The 15799-nt window shown below is 42.8% G+C and overlaps 1 protein-coding gene across 6 annotated transcripts in view; it reads left to right on the top strand.

The window, feature by feature from the left end:
- The window catches only part of Qtrt2 (queuine tRNA-ribosyltransferase accessory subunit 2), a 28391-nt gene extending 25005 nt beyond the window's left edge, over positions 1 to 3386 (top strand). For 5 of the 6 annotated variants that reach the window (XM_011245796.3, NM_029128.2, NM_001356329.1 and 2 more), the window contains one exon: positions 1492 to 3386. In XM_011245796.3, the coding sequence (XP_011244098.1) occupies positions 1492 to 1723 (232 nt within the window). In that variant the 3' untranslated portion in view covers positions 1724 to 3386. The remainder of the gene's footprint in view (positions 1 to 1491) is intronic. The other variant, XM_006521670.4, reaches the window with a different exon arrangement.
- Positions 3387 to 15799: the final 12413 nt, after the last annotated feature.

Raw genomic sequence — 15799 nt, 5'->3', positions numbered from 1 at the left:
TAGTGGAAGACTGACTTCCAGGCAAATAGGGTGAGGATCTTATGCCCACACCCACAGTGACACACCCATTCCAACCAGGTCACACCTATTCCAACAAAGCCACACCTCCAGATGGTGCCACTCCCAGGTCCAAGGATATACAAACCATCACAGGACAGAACAAAATAAGGATTGCAAAGTTAAAGAAGGTAGAGTTTGTACAATGAGAAGAGCTTAAGTCCCATTGACTATATACAGGTTATAAAGGTATCAACGAAGGCTGAACTGAGTGGGCACAGGGGGTATACCTTTAATCCCCAGCACTTAGGTAGAGCTAGGGAGATCTGAGAGTTTGAGGCCAGCCTGATCTATATAGCAAGTTTCAAACTAGCTGGAGCTATATATTTGAAATCTTATCTCAAAAACAAAGCAAAAAGAAGGATGAACTGGGTTGTCTTGTAACTTTGCATTTGACCAAAAGTGGTATCCATTGACTTCAGAGCGTGGTTTCTCTGTGCATTCAAACACTGGTGTGCTAGGTTTATACAAGGAGAAATTTTAGGGCTTCTGACTTATTCATGGCTGTCTAATAATGGTATAGACCTGAGAACTTAGGAAAGAATGTAAAACTCATACTTCTATTTACAGCCTATTGTTCCTTGATTGCGCATCTGATGTGGTAATATCTACATCATTTAGTATTTTTTTGAAAGTTGACAAGACGACTATTCCCTTTCAAACAAATATTAGGGTAATATAAATGTTTACTACTAAACTAGCTTTTGAATTGTAGCTCTAATTGGAAATTGTAGTATGTTTATTCTTAGTGCTAGGTTGAAGTTTTGGGGACGAATCTTAGTACTGTATTTGACTCTGTGACTTCAGAAAAGTCACATACCTTAGTAGGTGATAAAAGGTAACACAAAAATAAGGTTAGTGTGCAGCCATCAGGGTTAATCCTTGTAGCTCATTTTTAACCCTTACAATACAGTTAGTTAGGCTGTTAGTATCGTCTAGTAACAAATGAGAAACACATACACAGGTGGCTGTTTACAGGCATGCCCAGTTGAGTTATAGAGCCCAGACCCAATCCCCGAGGCAAGCCTTCCCACAAGAGTATATAGTAGTAGTCTCCATCCAAGAGAAGATGTAGAGATTGGCTGAGACAGTACATGCGTGTGAGCTTTGTAAGCCTCCGTATGTTATGGAGGTTGTGCCGGGGCCGCTAATGCTATTCTCACTAGTGGGAGAGAAGCTTCGTTTGCCAGAAGAGCATTTCCTAGTATCAGGTGCCTTTGCACTGGCTCTGGGAATGCTCTGAGCGGATGAGTGACCACTGTGGATTTCTTAGCCTCCAGACTTGAGAGGTTGTGTCTATCAGAGCACCCCTCGAGCCTTGCCCAGCAAGGCTGTTTGTTATTACCATTGGTAACCTCTCCAGTAGGATAGGTAGCCTGGGTTCTAGATTTCGTAGTCTTCACTTCCTCGTTCTCTTTGACTTCCTTCTCTCAGGTACCAGGAAGACTTTGACCCGCTTGTAAGAGGGTGCTCCTGTTACTGCTGTAAGAACCACACTCGTGCGTATATCCACCATCTTCTGATGACCAACGAGCTGCTGGCTGGTGTCCTCCTTATGATGCACAACTTTGAGCACTACTTTGGATTTTTCTGCTCCATCCGAGAAGCACTAAAGAATGACACACTGGCACAGCTGAAAGAACTCATTTGCAGACAGATGTTTTGAGAACTGGAAAATATAAGCCTGTCTCATCTTCAGAAACAGTGAAATGGCAGAGATCTGAGCTCTCAGCGGTTACGGTGGGACCAAAGAGCATCTGCCCCACCCTGCCCACAGGAGTGTGGAGGAAGGCCTTCTGCAGATTTCTTGGCCCATATCGATCAGAACTGTGACTTTATTTTTCTAGGTTTATTCTTCTAGTGAGATTCCTTTAGTTGAAGACAAAAGTATTAGATATGAGAGAGCCTTGAAAGGATTTGAGGTTTTAGGAACCAGTGAGATGGGTGAGGCCCGAGTGGAGATGGCTGTCATAGCTGGAAGCACAGCTATTCCCTGGAGAAGTCATCTAGCTGATTCCACAGGCTTTTATTTGTTTCTCCTCATGCTCTCAGGGGCTTTGGGCCATACCTTTGTCTTCAGGGCTACCACAACAACTACCACTTAGGGTTCTCCTGCCTTAAACATGTTCATATGTCCCAGGAATATGGGGCTCAGGCCATGCTTTTGTGATCCGTTGACGTCATTTGGCTACAAGTCTTTTTGTGCCTGGGTCTTCTGACAACCACTGTACTTGCCCATGAGGAACCAAATATTGCCTAGCTGCTCTGTCTGGTTGTGCAGATCCAGCTAACAGCTTCATCCTCTAAACTGTCCTGCTGTGTCTGTAATGACTGGCTCTGTCACTTGGAGGAGATTCCTTTGCTGTGTGTTGATGTGGCCCCAATCCTGGCCTGACAGCAGATCGGTTTCCATTCCACACAGCTGTAAGCTCAGGCAAATGCTGACTTTTCTGTGTCCGTCCCCTCGTGAGTAAACAGGGACAGGCATCGCAGGTGGAGGCAGAATGTTCAGAAGCTGCGTCATACTCTCCATCCTTATTTACTAAGCTCTGTCGGCCTCACCCCTTCCCCACGTTCTTTCTTTTTTTGTTTTTGTTTGTCTGTCTGTTTTGTTTGTATCCAGCCATAAGATTGTCCTGTGGATTTTGAAGTGGTTGGTGAATTGGCATTCTTCTGACCCTGAGGCTGGTTGTCCCTCCGGGGTTCTCTGTAATTCTGTATTTTTGTGGTGGCATGACAGGGCTTTTTTTTTGTATGTATCTTTTCTATATTTATCAATTTTTTTAAGGAGTACACAAAACATATATGTATATACATGTAGTTTTTATAAAAATAATACAATTTAAAAGATTCATTTTTGTAGGTGTAAGAAATGCATTTCTTATATTTGTTTGGTTTCCAATTTATAGTGGCCATTACTGAACATTGTATGTAGGAATTATGTAATTACTGTACTTTTATGTGCTGGAAATCCAACGTTGTTTTTCCTTTTTGTGGTATGACTTGTTGATGAATGCAAGGGATTCATAGAATGCAGACGCAGAGACAGAGTTTCTGTTCTCAGTGATCTGTGTTGAATGGATTTTGTACTTGTTTATATGTTTTATCCTTGGCCAAGACCAAACCCATTATTGAAGGATTATTAGTAAATATCTAAGAATCCATATAAATTTATGAGTTTTATTTATGTCCAAAACACTGAAAATTCTGTTAAACATTGTTCAGTTCCCTGGGTCTTTTTCTTATTAGCACATTTGAAAAAATTGTTTTCTTTTATGTTGTAAATGTATGAAGGGCAACAGCCAATAAACATTTTTAATTAAAAAAAACCCCGCTGTGCATTGTTTTTTGTAAATGGTAGTCTATCTACTAAAGTATTAAATTTCCATGGCACAGAGACTATCCTAAAGATTTCTTATGGGAAAAGCTTGCTTCAGATTTTATCATTTGTGTTTATAATTCTTATGTTTAAAATCTTTATATAATATAAAGAATTTTAATGTTAAGTTTGAAGGAATGTTGTCACTCAATATACATTACCTGCCTCTCTACATTATATATAGTGGATAAAAAGCTATGTTAGTGTATAGTAAAAGTAACTTCACAATCTCTGGAGTAGTTTTTGGGTCCTTTTCCTTCCCCCTCCCCCCTCCTCCTTTCCCTTTCCCCCTTCCTTCTTTGAGACAGGGTTTCTCTGTGTAGCCCTGGCTGTCCTGGAACTCACTCTGTAGATCATTTCTCAAACTCAGAGCTCTGCCTGTCTCTGTCTCCCAAGTGCTGGCATTAAAGGCATGGGCCGCTGCTGCTTGGAGTTCCCTCCTTCCGCTGTGTGTGTTCTAAGAATCAAGCTCAGGTTGTCCGCTTTGGCAAGTGCCTTTACTTGCTGAGTCACCTCAGTGCCCCCCTTTGGAGCACTGTGCCAGACAACTTAGCAAATGCGCCTGTAGCTCACTGTTATCCCCGTGAACTGAAGCTTGGTAAACAATCACTTCAGCCTGCCTGAAGGTCAAAATTATGTCACTTCTCAGCTTCCAAGTTAAATTCTAGCTTCCCATAGGTAAAGGACAACTGTCCACCACTGTAGCAAATTCTTATGAGTACACAGGCGTGGTGGCACCTGCCTGGAATTCTAGCACTTGAGATGGGAATAGAAAGATTATGATTTCAGGACCAGCCTGGGCCTCATAGCAAGACCCTGTCTCAAAGCTGTCTCCCTCCTCATCCTGCCTCCATGCTGTTTTGACTTGCTTCTGATTTGAAGGTACTGAGACAGTCACGACTGAATCGATGGGACTATTCCAGTGGGAAGAGTTATCCTGACAGATGTGTCCACGGTACCATGCTAGTGCCTATATGTGTTCAAAATGAACTGTCAATCAGTATCCCCAGCTAGCTACATACACCCTGAAGATGGCTGCAAGGTTTGAGTCTGATTATCTCAAATGAATGCAGTGGTCAGTAGTAGACTGGGGGTTCTTATATATTGGGGATAGAGATACTTCGTTATTCTCTGGAGCAAAGTAAGGAGAAAACTTTTTTTTTAAGCCAATACTATAATTAAAGGCATTTAATACAAAGTTCAAACAAAGATCATCAAAGGGACTACACTAGAATGGAAAGTGACTATCTTATCAGGAATTATTTTCCTATGGAGGCAGCATGAGGCTAACTGAGCAATGGAGTTAAATCACTATCCTGTGCCTCCCTGATTAGAAGCAGGCGCTCTCCACAGTTTGATTAGTCCTGCTTGTCACTGTGGGCTTTCTGCTTATTAAAACTGGCAGTGCCATGTGTGTGTGTGTGTGTGTGTGTGTGTAGGTCAGGGAGCCTAGAAGGTCACATTTAACACATGGATTATGTGTTAAATGTTATGTTATGTGTTAAGATTATGCTTGATTTGTTTGGTAGAATTGGTGTTCATTTGATTTAGTTATTTGTATTTGTGTGTGTATACACACACACACACACACACACACACACACACACACGGCTCCACACAGCATGAGTGTGCAGGTCAGAGGACAACTTGTGGGACTTGGCTTTCCTTCCACCACATGGGTTCCAGGGCTCAAACCCAGGTCATCAGGCTCGGTAGCCCCTGAGCCACCTCGCCAACCCTGCGGCTGATTTGCAATATTGAATTTGAACATTTGAATCGCTTTGGCTTCACTCCTCCATTTCATACTTAATGTCTCTCTTCTTCATGAGGTTACAATTTAGAAGACAAATCCCAAATTACAGGGTGCAAAGACAACTGAAGCGAGTTTAATACAAGCAATGTAACAGGGAAGTCATGTGTCCGTCTTGGCTCTAACAGTCATGGTTTATGCCTGTGCTCCAGGTAATTATTAGTGGCACCCCCTTCGCCCTCAGAAGTGCCCTCATTTGGACAAGTTAAATGTGTGCCCAAATGGAAGTGGTAGAGGTGACCAAGCTGGAGAGCAGGTGGCCATCTAGGCAGCACAGCTGCTACCCACATCTTGCTAATTGCTGCTGAGTCCAGTGCTGCCACATAGCCCGGTCTTTCAAGAGAAGCCAAAAATCTGGGTCCTCACACTTTTTAAATGTTGCAGCAATTAAAAAGGGACTTTGCTCTCTGAACTTAATTTAGAGGTGCCTAATTTGCAAGCTGTGGCTTAAAATCTACAAAGGTGGCTTTAGCATCTCTCTCTTCCTCCATCTCCTCCCTCCCTCCTTTCCTCCCCCACCGGCCCCATGTGTGTATATATGCATGATGTGGATGCAAGATGGCTTAGTGGTTGCACTTGCTACACAAAGCTTGGCAGCCTGAAGTCAGTCACCAGGACTCACATGAAGGTGGAAGGAGAGAGCTGGCTCCACACGCTAACTCCACATTCACACACTACCATTCCTCTACCCAGCGATGCACCTACACAGACACACTTGATTTTTTATAGAGAAGAGATTAATCCTTTCGTGAGGAGAGGCTGGCTGGAGATGCAGCTGCCTTGGTAGAGTACTTGCCTGACACTCATGGGGCCTCCATCCCAGCACCTCAGAAAACAGAACATGGTGGCTCGCACCTGTAATTCCAGCACTTGAATGGTGAAGACAGAAGAATCCCAAGTTCAAGGGCATCTTCAACTGCATAGCGAACTCCAGGCAGTCTGGAGTACATGAAACCCTATCTTCTCAGAGTGTAGAAGGTCACCCATATGAGGTCCCCCGGGCTTGTTCTTCATTGCCCCATCCCCAGAAAGGAACAAATCACCTTTGCTCATCTATTTTGTGGTGACTTTAGGTCGTAAGAATGAAAGACTAGTGGCTGGAGTCATTTCCTCTTAAGGGCATCTTAGTCTACTCAGGCAGCTCTAACAAAGAACCAGAGATTGGATGGTTTATAAACAAATTTCTTCCTCATTGTCTGGAGGCCAGAAGTCTTGAGATCAGTGTGGCAACATAGTTGGGTTCTGGTACTGTTAAGCTAAGCACTCAAAGGTACAGTCCTTGGCCAGAACCTCCACACAAAAGACATAAATAAAATGACATCCTACATTAATTAATCTACTTGGAATACGGGCTGTCACCTATGGGATTCTCTTCTGGTTCCCAAGGGATTGTCTTATGTGTTCACATAATAGAGAACAGGCTAGAGAGCTCTCTGGGTCTCTTTTATAAGGGCACTGATCCCATTCATGGGGACTATACTAGTGACCTAAATTACCATTCCAGCCTCATTGGCAGCTGGGACTCCAACATATGACATGGGGGTGACACAAGCGTTCTGCTCATGAGGACTTATGCATGCACACATTCTTTCTGGTTACCATGTTGGCTCTCTTTGCATCAAAACTCCTGTTTTGGATTGGCCTGTGCTCTTCCAGGGTCAGCATCCATTTCTAGGACTCCCTTTCCAATGATCCTTTCTGGCCTTTCAAAACCAGCTGGTCCAATCACAGTAAGCATCCAGCTACACCTCCGAGAGTCAGCCCTGGCAGGCACTGAGAACCAAATTACTGTTCAAGTGAGCAAACATCCTGAAAAACAGTCCAGGCCTTATCTTAAGAGTTTAGCTTGCCATCCTGGTTAGGGGTGACAGGAACAACTGTGCATGCCAGGACCTGTGCACAGTGTCATCTAGTCAATGGTAGTTTCATCTCACGTTATGCTAGGTGAGCTCCCAGTGACCCAACACATCATCCTTATTGTTTTTCTGTTACTCGGTCCCTCTTCCTATCATTACCACCTTTTAGAGCCAAACTCAAAGCATTTTCCTCTGCTCTGGCCAGAGGAACTCACAGTGAACTTTTCTCTTGTTCTTCTTCCTCAGGATCCATTTTTCTGAGGCCCCGCTGAAGTTGCCAAGGAGTTCAAATAGCCCCCGTGCTTCCATCAGTATGATTCAGATTAACCATCCTTTCTGCACTCTGTTCCAAGAGCTCGCCTTTTTCCCTGAGCAATTCTCCCCTGCTGTCTGCTGCTTTGTCTGTGAAACACATTTTCTCTTATTATCACCTTGTTTCCTGCATGCTTCGGATGGCTTCAGCTCATCTCTTAACAGAATCAAGATGTTATTAACGGTCTTCTCTTTCTTAACAGCTTAGAGTCGTTTCCTTATATTTAGTCCTCTCCCCCTCCAAACCACATAATCATCTCTGCTTCAAATAAAGTTTTATAGCCATTTCATAACCATGGCTTTATAGTTGCTATCAAAAAGGCACAAGAAGAGGGGATAAAAGAGGCAAAGGGAGAAAAAAATAAATAAAAGGTGAAGAGATGAGCGTGACTCCAGTGATTGAGGAACTGGGCCAGCATCTTCAGGACTCCTCTTCGAAGGAATCCAGGCGACCTTAGTCCTTAAGCCTATGAACTGCAATCTTGGTGGTCTGGCGAAGTTTTCCTTTAACTTTTATGGATGGATAGGAAGGTGGTCTCTCCTCTGAGGACCTGTTTCCCTTCCAAATAATTAAAATACTGTCTTAGAATTCTCCCAACATCAGTCACGTTGGCCATAAATTCTTTCGCAGAACCCAATTACATGATAGATAAGAGTTTTGCAAATCATATCCCCCCACAGCTAAAATATTTACCCATATTTCCTAGCATTTTCTATTCCCTTCTCATTTATTTTTATTTTCATTTAGCAAACTTAAATAACATTTCCATCACAATTCCATTTATTGTTCCCCACGATGCCAGCTGAAGAAAATACAAACGATGCAAATAAGCTCTGTTCCCACATAGTAATTAGACATCAAACAAGAAGAGAGTGGCGGAGCGCTCAATTTTTTGTCTTTCCTAAACTCTTTATCTGATTTTGGTTAGACTCTCCAATTTCACGTTGTTTTTTTTTTGTTTTAAAAAAGTCTCTTCCAGTCATGTAGAAAAAGATCAGTTCTACTTTATTTTTGCACTCGAATATTCAGCCTCTGTATAACAGATCCAATATGCCCAAAGCCAGACTTAGTATCTGTTTTCCTTCATTCACACAAGTTCTCCACTTCAACCTTCTTACCCATGTGCATTGCTCTTGTCTTCCAGTCAAATCCAGATGGAAAAATTATTCCGTGGATGAATAATGCAATATCCAGAAGGGATAGGTACAAGATATTACAGGGAGAGGATGCGATTTGATGATGAGCTCAGAGTTAAGGTGTGAGTCCAAGATTATCCCATCTGTGACTGCTAATCTCAATTGTTAGCTTGAGACCTAGGATCACCTGGAAGATGGACATCTGGGTAGGCTGTGATGGATTGTCCTGGCTAATTGAAGTGGCAAGGCCTACCCACTGTGGGTGGCGCCATTCCCTGGGCTGAGATCCTTGGCTATATTAAAAACAAACAAACAAACAAACAAAAGGAGGCAGTGAGCCAAGCACAACCATAAATAGCTCTGGACTGCTTGACTGGAAGCAGTGTGGCCAGCCGATTCAAGCTCCCTGTGTGCTGACTTCTCCACCATGATGTACTATGACCATGAACCAAAAGAAAACCTTTCTCCCCTGGGTTGTTTTTGTTTATTTGTTTGTTTGTTTGTTTGTTTTAATCAGGTTGTGTTATGAGAGGAAATGTAATTAGGATATCATCTGTCCTGCCTTCATTCTCTCCCTCCTGTTGTTTTACCTGTCCCTGGGGGCTAGTCTAAGCTTTCCCAGATGTCTTCGAGCAGATCTCCCATGCTAAAAGCTGTTAATGGCTCCCGGTGCCATCCCGACCGGAGTTAAGATGAGCAGTTGAGTTTCTGGGCCCCCTGTAACCTGACTTTACTCACTTGCCATAGGCTTTCCTTTTCTCCCTCTTCCTTATCCCACTACTTCCCATGGTCAGCGTCCAGCCCAAGAACCAAACTTCTCACAAACCTGCTTTTGGGGGAGCTCAGACTCTCGGAAGGGGAAGGCGTCTCTTCTCGCCTCCGTTGGGTGTTACAGGCTCTGGCCAAGTGCTCCCTCTGTTCAGGGCCCAGTCTGTTCCTGCACACCCAAGGTAACTACAGGGAGGAGGGGGCAGGGGGGGATTACTGAGTATTCTCATTTGACCCCTACTTCCTAGCTCCCTGACTCCAAAATGCTTGCTGTTTGTAATCCTCAAATCCACTGAGATAAATAGGAAGTAGCTGGCTAATTTTCTCTTTCCTTCTGTCTTCAGGATGTTCTCTACTCTTAACTCATTGCTTGCCACATTTGCCTTTCGTTATAACTGCTTGAATACTTCCCGCATGTTAGCACACTGTCTACTTATTGCTCGAGGTAACCCGCTAGATCAGCAGTTCTCAATCTGTGGGTCGCGACCCCTTGGGGGCGTGAAATGATCCTTACACAGGGGTTCCCAAAGACCATCGAAAACCACAGAGATCTATTTACATTATGGTTCATATCAGTAACCAAATGACACTTATGAAATAGCAACAAAACTAATTTTATGGCTGGAAGTTACCACAGCATGAGGAGGAGAGGGCCGCCGCAGCATTAGGAAGGTTGAGAACCGCCGCTCTGGGTTGATGCTGTCTTCTCCAGTACGTGGGAGAGGAGTGGAAGCTCACAGAGCTTTAGAGACTTGCTCCAGGATAAACAGAGAATTCAGGATTTGAACTCAGCGCTGTGACACAGAGGCTCAGATTTTCCACATTTCATTCTTTGGCATCCCTAAATTGGGTTTCTCTTACCCAGACAGAACTCCCTGTTTTAAGAACAAAGGCCAGAGATAGTGAAGAGGCCAGGATGACCTAGTAACCACTCTCACCTCCCTTTTTGTCACGGAAATCTGCACTTCATTTTGATAATGAAAGGACTTCAAATGACCCAGAGATGGTAATTTTATTTTGGTCAAAAGCTCATATATTTACATATAAATGAAAGGCAAATGGGACATTTAAATTGTAGGAGGCGGGTGGATTGTGGTTCTCCTCCTTGTCAGAGGTTTCGTTGGTGACATACAGAATGTGATTTTTAGAGGCAGAAGGGATGTTACAGATCATGGAAAAAAAATGATCTCCTCATTTTACTCAGGCAGAAGCAGACCCAGACAGAGTGACTAACCCACTCTCCAACAGGAATGAGAGACGGACAGAAGGAGAGCCTGCGGGTTTTTTTTTGTTGTTTGTTGTTTTGGTTTTTTTCTCTGCCTCAACCCTTCTGCACACCCCATCTCTTCTGGGCCTGTACAGCCCAGGTTCTTTGAGCCAACAGCACCTCCGTCACACACTAGGTGGCTTCCTTGCTTTCTTCTTGCTGCCTTACCGGTTTCTTAGCCTATCCGACTCCCAGGGGAATAGTGATTTTCAAATGCAGGGACCGTTGTGTTATAGATACATTTTAGGAAGCCTCATTATTAAGACTATGGGCAAGCTATGTCTCTCAAAGCCCAGCCTAAAAAGATGCTGTAGGCCAATCCTTTTCCTGTGCATTATGCCACTTAGAAACACTTCCCCGATCCTAACCCTCTTCCTTATGATTACCTCTTCATACTTTTTATGAGTTTCTGGTTTTGATCAGGAGATGGGAAGGAGGATTATCAGAGTCCATCCTATATGATCCCTATGATCCGGTCATATATTTATTTTTCATGGAGTCTTGATGATCTTTTGAGTGTGTCCCAGCCAATCAGTCCTAAAGACCAACATTTTGGTCAGGGACTCTCTCTGCACTACCTTTGCGCAGGTTTATTGTTGACCTTACAGGTGCCTCTTAACCCTCTCTGACATCTCTCATCTGTACATTTGTCTAGTCATGAGAAATGAACTCACTTTTGTATCAGCGGTTGCATCACTGTGACCCGAAGTCCTGACATAGACAACTTAAAGGCAAGAGAGATGTTGGGGGGTCAAAGATTTCAGAGAATTCCATTATGCTCACTTGGCTCCACATCTCTAAGAGTGTGGAGAGGCAGGGTACCATGCAACAGCATTGTGTGGTAGAGGTCCTCTGTTCTGCCTTACCTCATGGTAGGTAGGAACCAGAGAGCCGGGTAGGATCCAGAGACCAAGTGTTCTCTTCAAAGGCCTCGTCTCGTGACTCCCACCTAGGCCCACCCTCCATGAATTTCCACAAGCTCTCAAAATAGTGCCACCCAGCTGGTGACCATGGATTCAAATGTCTGAGCCTGACGGGGTGAGAAGTGACATTTTCATATTCAAGCCGGAACAACTTCCAACGAAGTGTCAGGCATTGTCTAGACACTCAAGATTAAATTACAAAAGCTGTACAAGACACATTTGCCTTTCTAGAATTTGCAGACCAGGAGTAGACTCTAAAGTTACATGCATTTTGTGGGGAATTAGAAAGCTTCAATTTGTTCATCTAACCTAGCAAATCATATCTTAACTACAAATGCCCTGTCTAGATACCAGTTATCTATAGAGAAAGAAAATCAAAATGTTTTTAGTGTTGTTTAGCTATCTCTCTCTAGTCATTATCAGGGATTGGAAAGAACTGCATTGTAGGCATTTTAAAGACGTGGGCGTAGTAGGGCAGCTGTTGGTAAAAGAGAAGGGCTCAGCAGGAGCGATAGAGGTCAGGACTGGTCATGGAAAAGAATAGGATGAAAAAACACATTATATATGTGCAAAAATGTCACAATGAAACCATTTATCATACATAATAAGTACGTACCCATAAATCTCTCTAGAAATTATCTAGGACTAGGGAAACAGATCAGTGGATAAAACCCATTGCCCAACCCTCAAGACCCGAGTTTAATCCACAGAACCTATGTTAAAAAGCTGAAGGCCATGAAGCCCACCTGTAGTTGCAGCACTTCTACTGGATGATGAGAGGTAAAGGCAAGACAGTCAGCAAGAAGCTCCTAAGCCAAGTAGCCCAAAGCACTGCATAGTGGAGAGAAGAAAAGACCCTGCAGCGACAAGGTAGAAGGTGAGAAGATGAGAACACTCTTCCCAAAGTTGTCCTCTGAGCTCTAAACACTTACTATGGAGTGCACATGCCTGCACACACACACACGCATACACACACCACATATCACACATACACACCACACACACACCACACAAACACAACACAACACACACACATAAATAGATGGTCTTTCTCAGACTGGAAGTTTTTAGCTCAGTGGTAGGAACATACTTCATAACATACACAAGACCTTGGGTTCAATCCCAAACACCAAACAAAACAATTTTTTAAAAGTTCATATCTCAGGAGGATGTTGAGAGAATTAATATTTGTGAATAAATCTGTCAAAGATATGGGCATCGATTAGAGTAACTGTGATGTAATTTATTGTAATTCTTTACGTGTTTTGCCTACATCTATGCCTGTGCAACATATGCCTGTCTGGGCCTGTGAAATCAGAAGAAGGAATCATATTTTCTGGAACTGGAGTTATAGATAATTGTGAGCATCTCGTTGGTGCTGGAAATTGAACCCAGATCCTCTGGAAGAGCAACCAATGCTCTTAACCACTGAGCCTTGTCTCTAGCCCCTAGTTTATTTATTTTACTTAGGTGGGAGGAGTGATTTTTGAAGCCAAAGACAAGATACCAGCTAAAAAGTCATATTTGGAGTGTCTGTTTGGAGATAAAAATGATTTTTAAAAGTTGTCATTTGAAGCTGTTAACCTTCTCAGTAACATTTGTTGACTTTTATTCTACAAACATCACTTCCCACTATGTCCCATATTTTCTGAATAGGTAGAATTCAAAGGTGACAAATGTCAGGGTTTTTGCGTTTGATATCACAGCTAAGTGGTGATTAAAAAAAAACATTTCATTATACATCAGCTTTTATTGTTACTGCTCTTGATTACCCATGAGAAGTGATGTAAAAGCCTATTGCTACAGACACCACATGCTTCAATCATAGGATGTAGAGAAACGAAGCTGGAACTGACCTGAAAGCTTGCTTGTTGCTGGCTAGGTTTTATAGTAAATAGATAAAGAAGTCATGGAGAGTCTTACCCAGCAGTAGCTCTGAAAGCTACAATACCAACCTGCCCAGCAAGAAGTGTCTACTGATGGAATAGCAGCATGATCGTTAGGATGGTAACCAATTGCCTTCTGATTGGATCTGAGGCCCACTCCACAGGAGGGAATTCACGCCCGCATGCCCATTGCTGAAAGCCTGGTCAACAGTATATGGTTAGGGACCTAGGCTCTCAGGGCAAAATGGAGACTTTTTTTGCAAACTGCTTTCTACACATTTATGCTTATACCCATATATTAATGTTGTTCTCATTGTTGAATAGAGAAGCTTTGATTTGTAACGGGCAACAGTTACTGGTCAAAGTGATGAGAATAGTTCAATGCCTATCTCTGAACTGATCAGTGTCAGGAGACACTGTGAAGGAGGGAGCAAGAAAAGAATACAAGAATGAGCCAGAGGGGAGGGTTGGTGTGAAATGCTGTCTTCTGGACATGACATGGCTGTTGTACTCATGAGCTCATAGCTACTTGCACAACATTCTTTCATTGGTGGGGGAGGGGTTTACAAGGTCCTATTCCCTGAGGTGCTATTGGAACTTAATGGGTGTTGGCCATTCTCCTCGGTGGCATGGCCATTGATAAGTTACCCATGCCCCAGTAAATAACTCCTATTTCTGCTCATGCATACAATGCTTGAGAAACTCAGTGGGTCTCAAACAAACAAAAGACATGAAAATAGGAAAGGGCTTGTTAGAAAAAAGAAAGTGTTGAGCAGGAATGCTTGCAGGGTTAAAGAGGGTAATGGAAATGAAAATGAAACTCTAACATCAGTACTGTGGTATCAGGAGGTGGGATTTTTCGGAGAGTTAGTGGGTGTCAGCCTGTGTGTAAGAGTGGAGCCCTCCTGATGGAATTGGAGTTGTTTTTTCAGTGAGCTCAGTGCTGGCTCTTTGTTCTCTCTTATATGGGTCTAGAAAGAAGGTGGCTGTAAAAATATTTTTTGTGGGGAGTTTTCTTCCCCATTCTTTCTAGCTTCTGAATAAGAGACACAGAAACTTGGTACTTTTACTAACAAGCTGTAAGCCTAGACTGGGCAGGTTCTGAGCTATTCTAACTGACAGACATCCCAGGCATGTGCTCATGGTCTGTCCTGCCTCTTGGCAACAGACCTTCTTCTTCACTCTTCTCTCCTCCTTCTACCTTGTAGACTCTTTCAGGACTCTCACTCAATTCTAGGACCTGCCTTCCTGCCTTCTTTGTCCAGGTACAGGGTCCAGCCTTTTATTAACCAGCCAGAGATTATTGGAGAGTATTATTTAAAAAAAAAAAAAAAGATTGATTGATTTCATGTGGCTGTCTTCAGACACACCAGAAGAGGGCATCAGATGCCCATTACAGATGGTTGTGAGCCACCATGTGGTTGCTGGAATTTGAATTAAGGACCTCTAGAAGAGCAGTTAGTGCTCTTAACCGCTGAGCCAGCCCTTTGGAGAGTATTCTTTATAGCACATTGGTCAGCACTGTGCTCCAAGATCAGGTTGAAGTCTAGACATAGGCACAGCACTTGGCTTCTGAATACACCACACACAAGACTAACCCCAACAGGTGGCTGTGATCTTTAATCTTGATTGTAAATTTGATAGGCTTTATAGTCACCATGGCAATAAGCTTCTCCTTAAGCATGCTTGTAAGACAGTTTCTAGATTGAGGTAATTGAGGTAGAAAGCCTATGCTGAATGTTGGCAGTACCATTCCACAGTCCAGAATGCTTCACTGAGTGAAAAAGAGAAAGAGAACTAAATATAGCATCTTCATGACGTGGATGTAATGTTGCCAGCTGCCATGACTACCCTGCAATGATGGACCATACTTTTAAATTTGAGTCAAAATAAATCTTTTCTTCCCCAAAGGAAAGTTGCTTTTGTGGATCCATCTTTGGCCCATGGATGGATCGCATTGCTGACTTCTGAGTCCCTTTGAAATAATCCCAGTGGTTTCTGCTGTTTCTTCAGTTTTTTTTTTTTTTTCCTAGAATTCTGTGTTCCAGGATCATATTTATATCCATGTCTCCAATCTGGAACCAACCATTTTCCTAAGAAACTCTCATTATTTTTATTGGGAATGTCTTTTAGAGACCATATGCTTGATTCTAGGAGTGCTTATTACTGTAATTGCTTGCAGCTTGTTTTCTTTCTGCTTTCTTTTTCTTTTTCTTTTTTTCCCTTTTCTAGTGGACAGGGCAAAAAAATCTACACATTCTGAAAAAAAGAAAATATATTGTAAAATTCAAAATAGACTTTAGATGGAGTTTTATTTTTAATGACATTTTTAGGTTCCACATTCGTATCTTATTTTTAAACTGAAAACCTTTCTTCCTAATGACATCAGAGTCGTTGCTTATTT

Source organism: Mus musculus, chromosome 16 (genome assembly GCF_000001635.26).
Source record: "Mus musculus strain C57BL/6J chromosome 16, GRCm38.p6 C57BL/6J".
NCBI classification, from domain to species: domain Eukaryota; kingdom Metazoa; phylum Chordata; class Mammalia; order Rodentia; family Muridae; genus Mus; species Mus musculus.
Note: the sequence above shows the minus strand (reverse complement) of the source record. Positions and strands in the feature narration are given on the sequence as shown.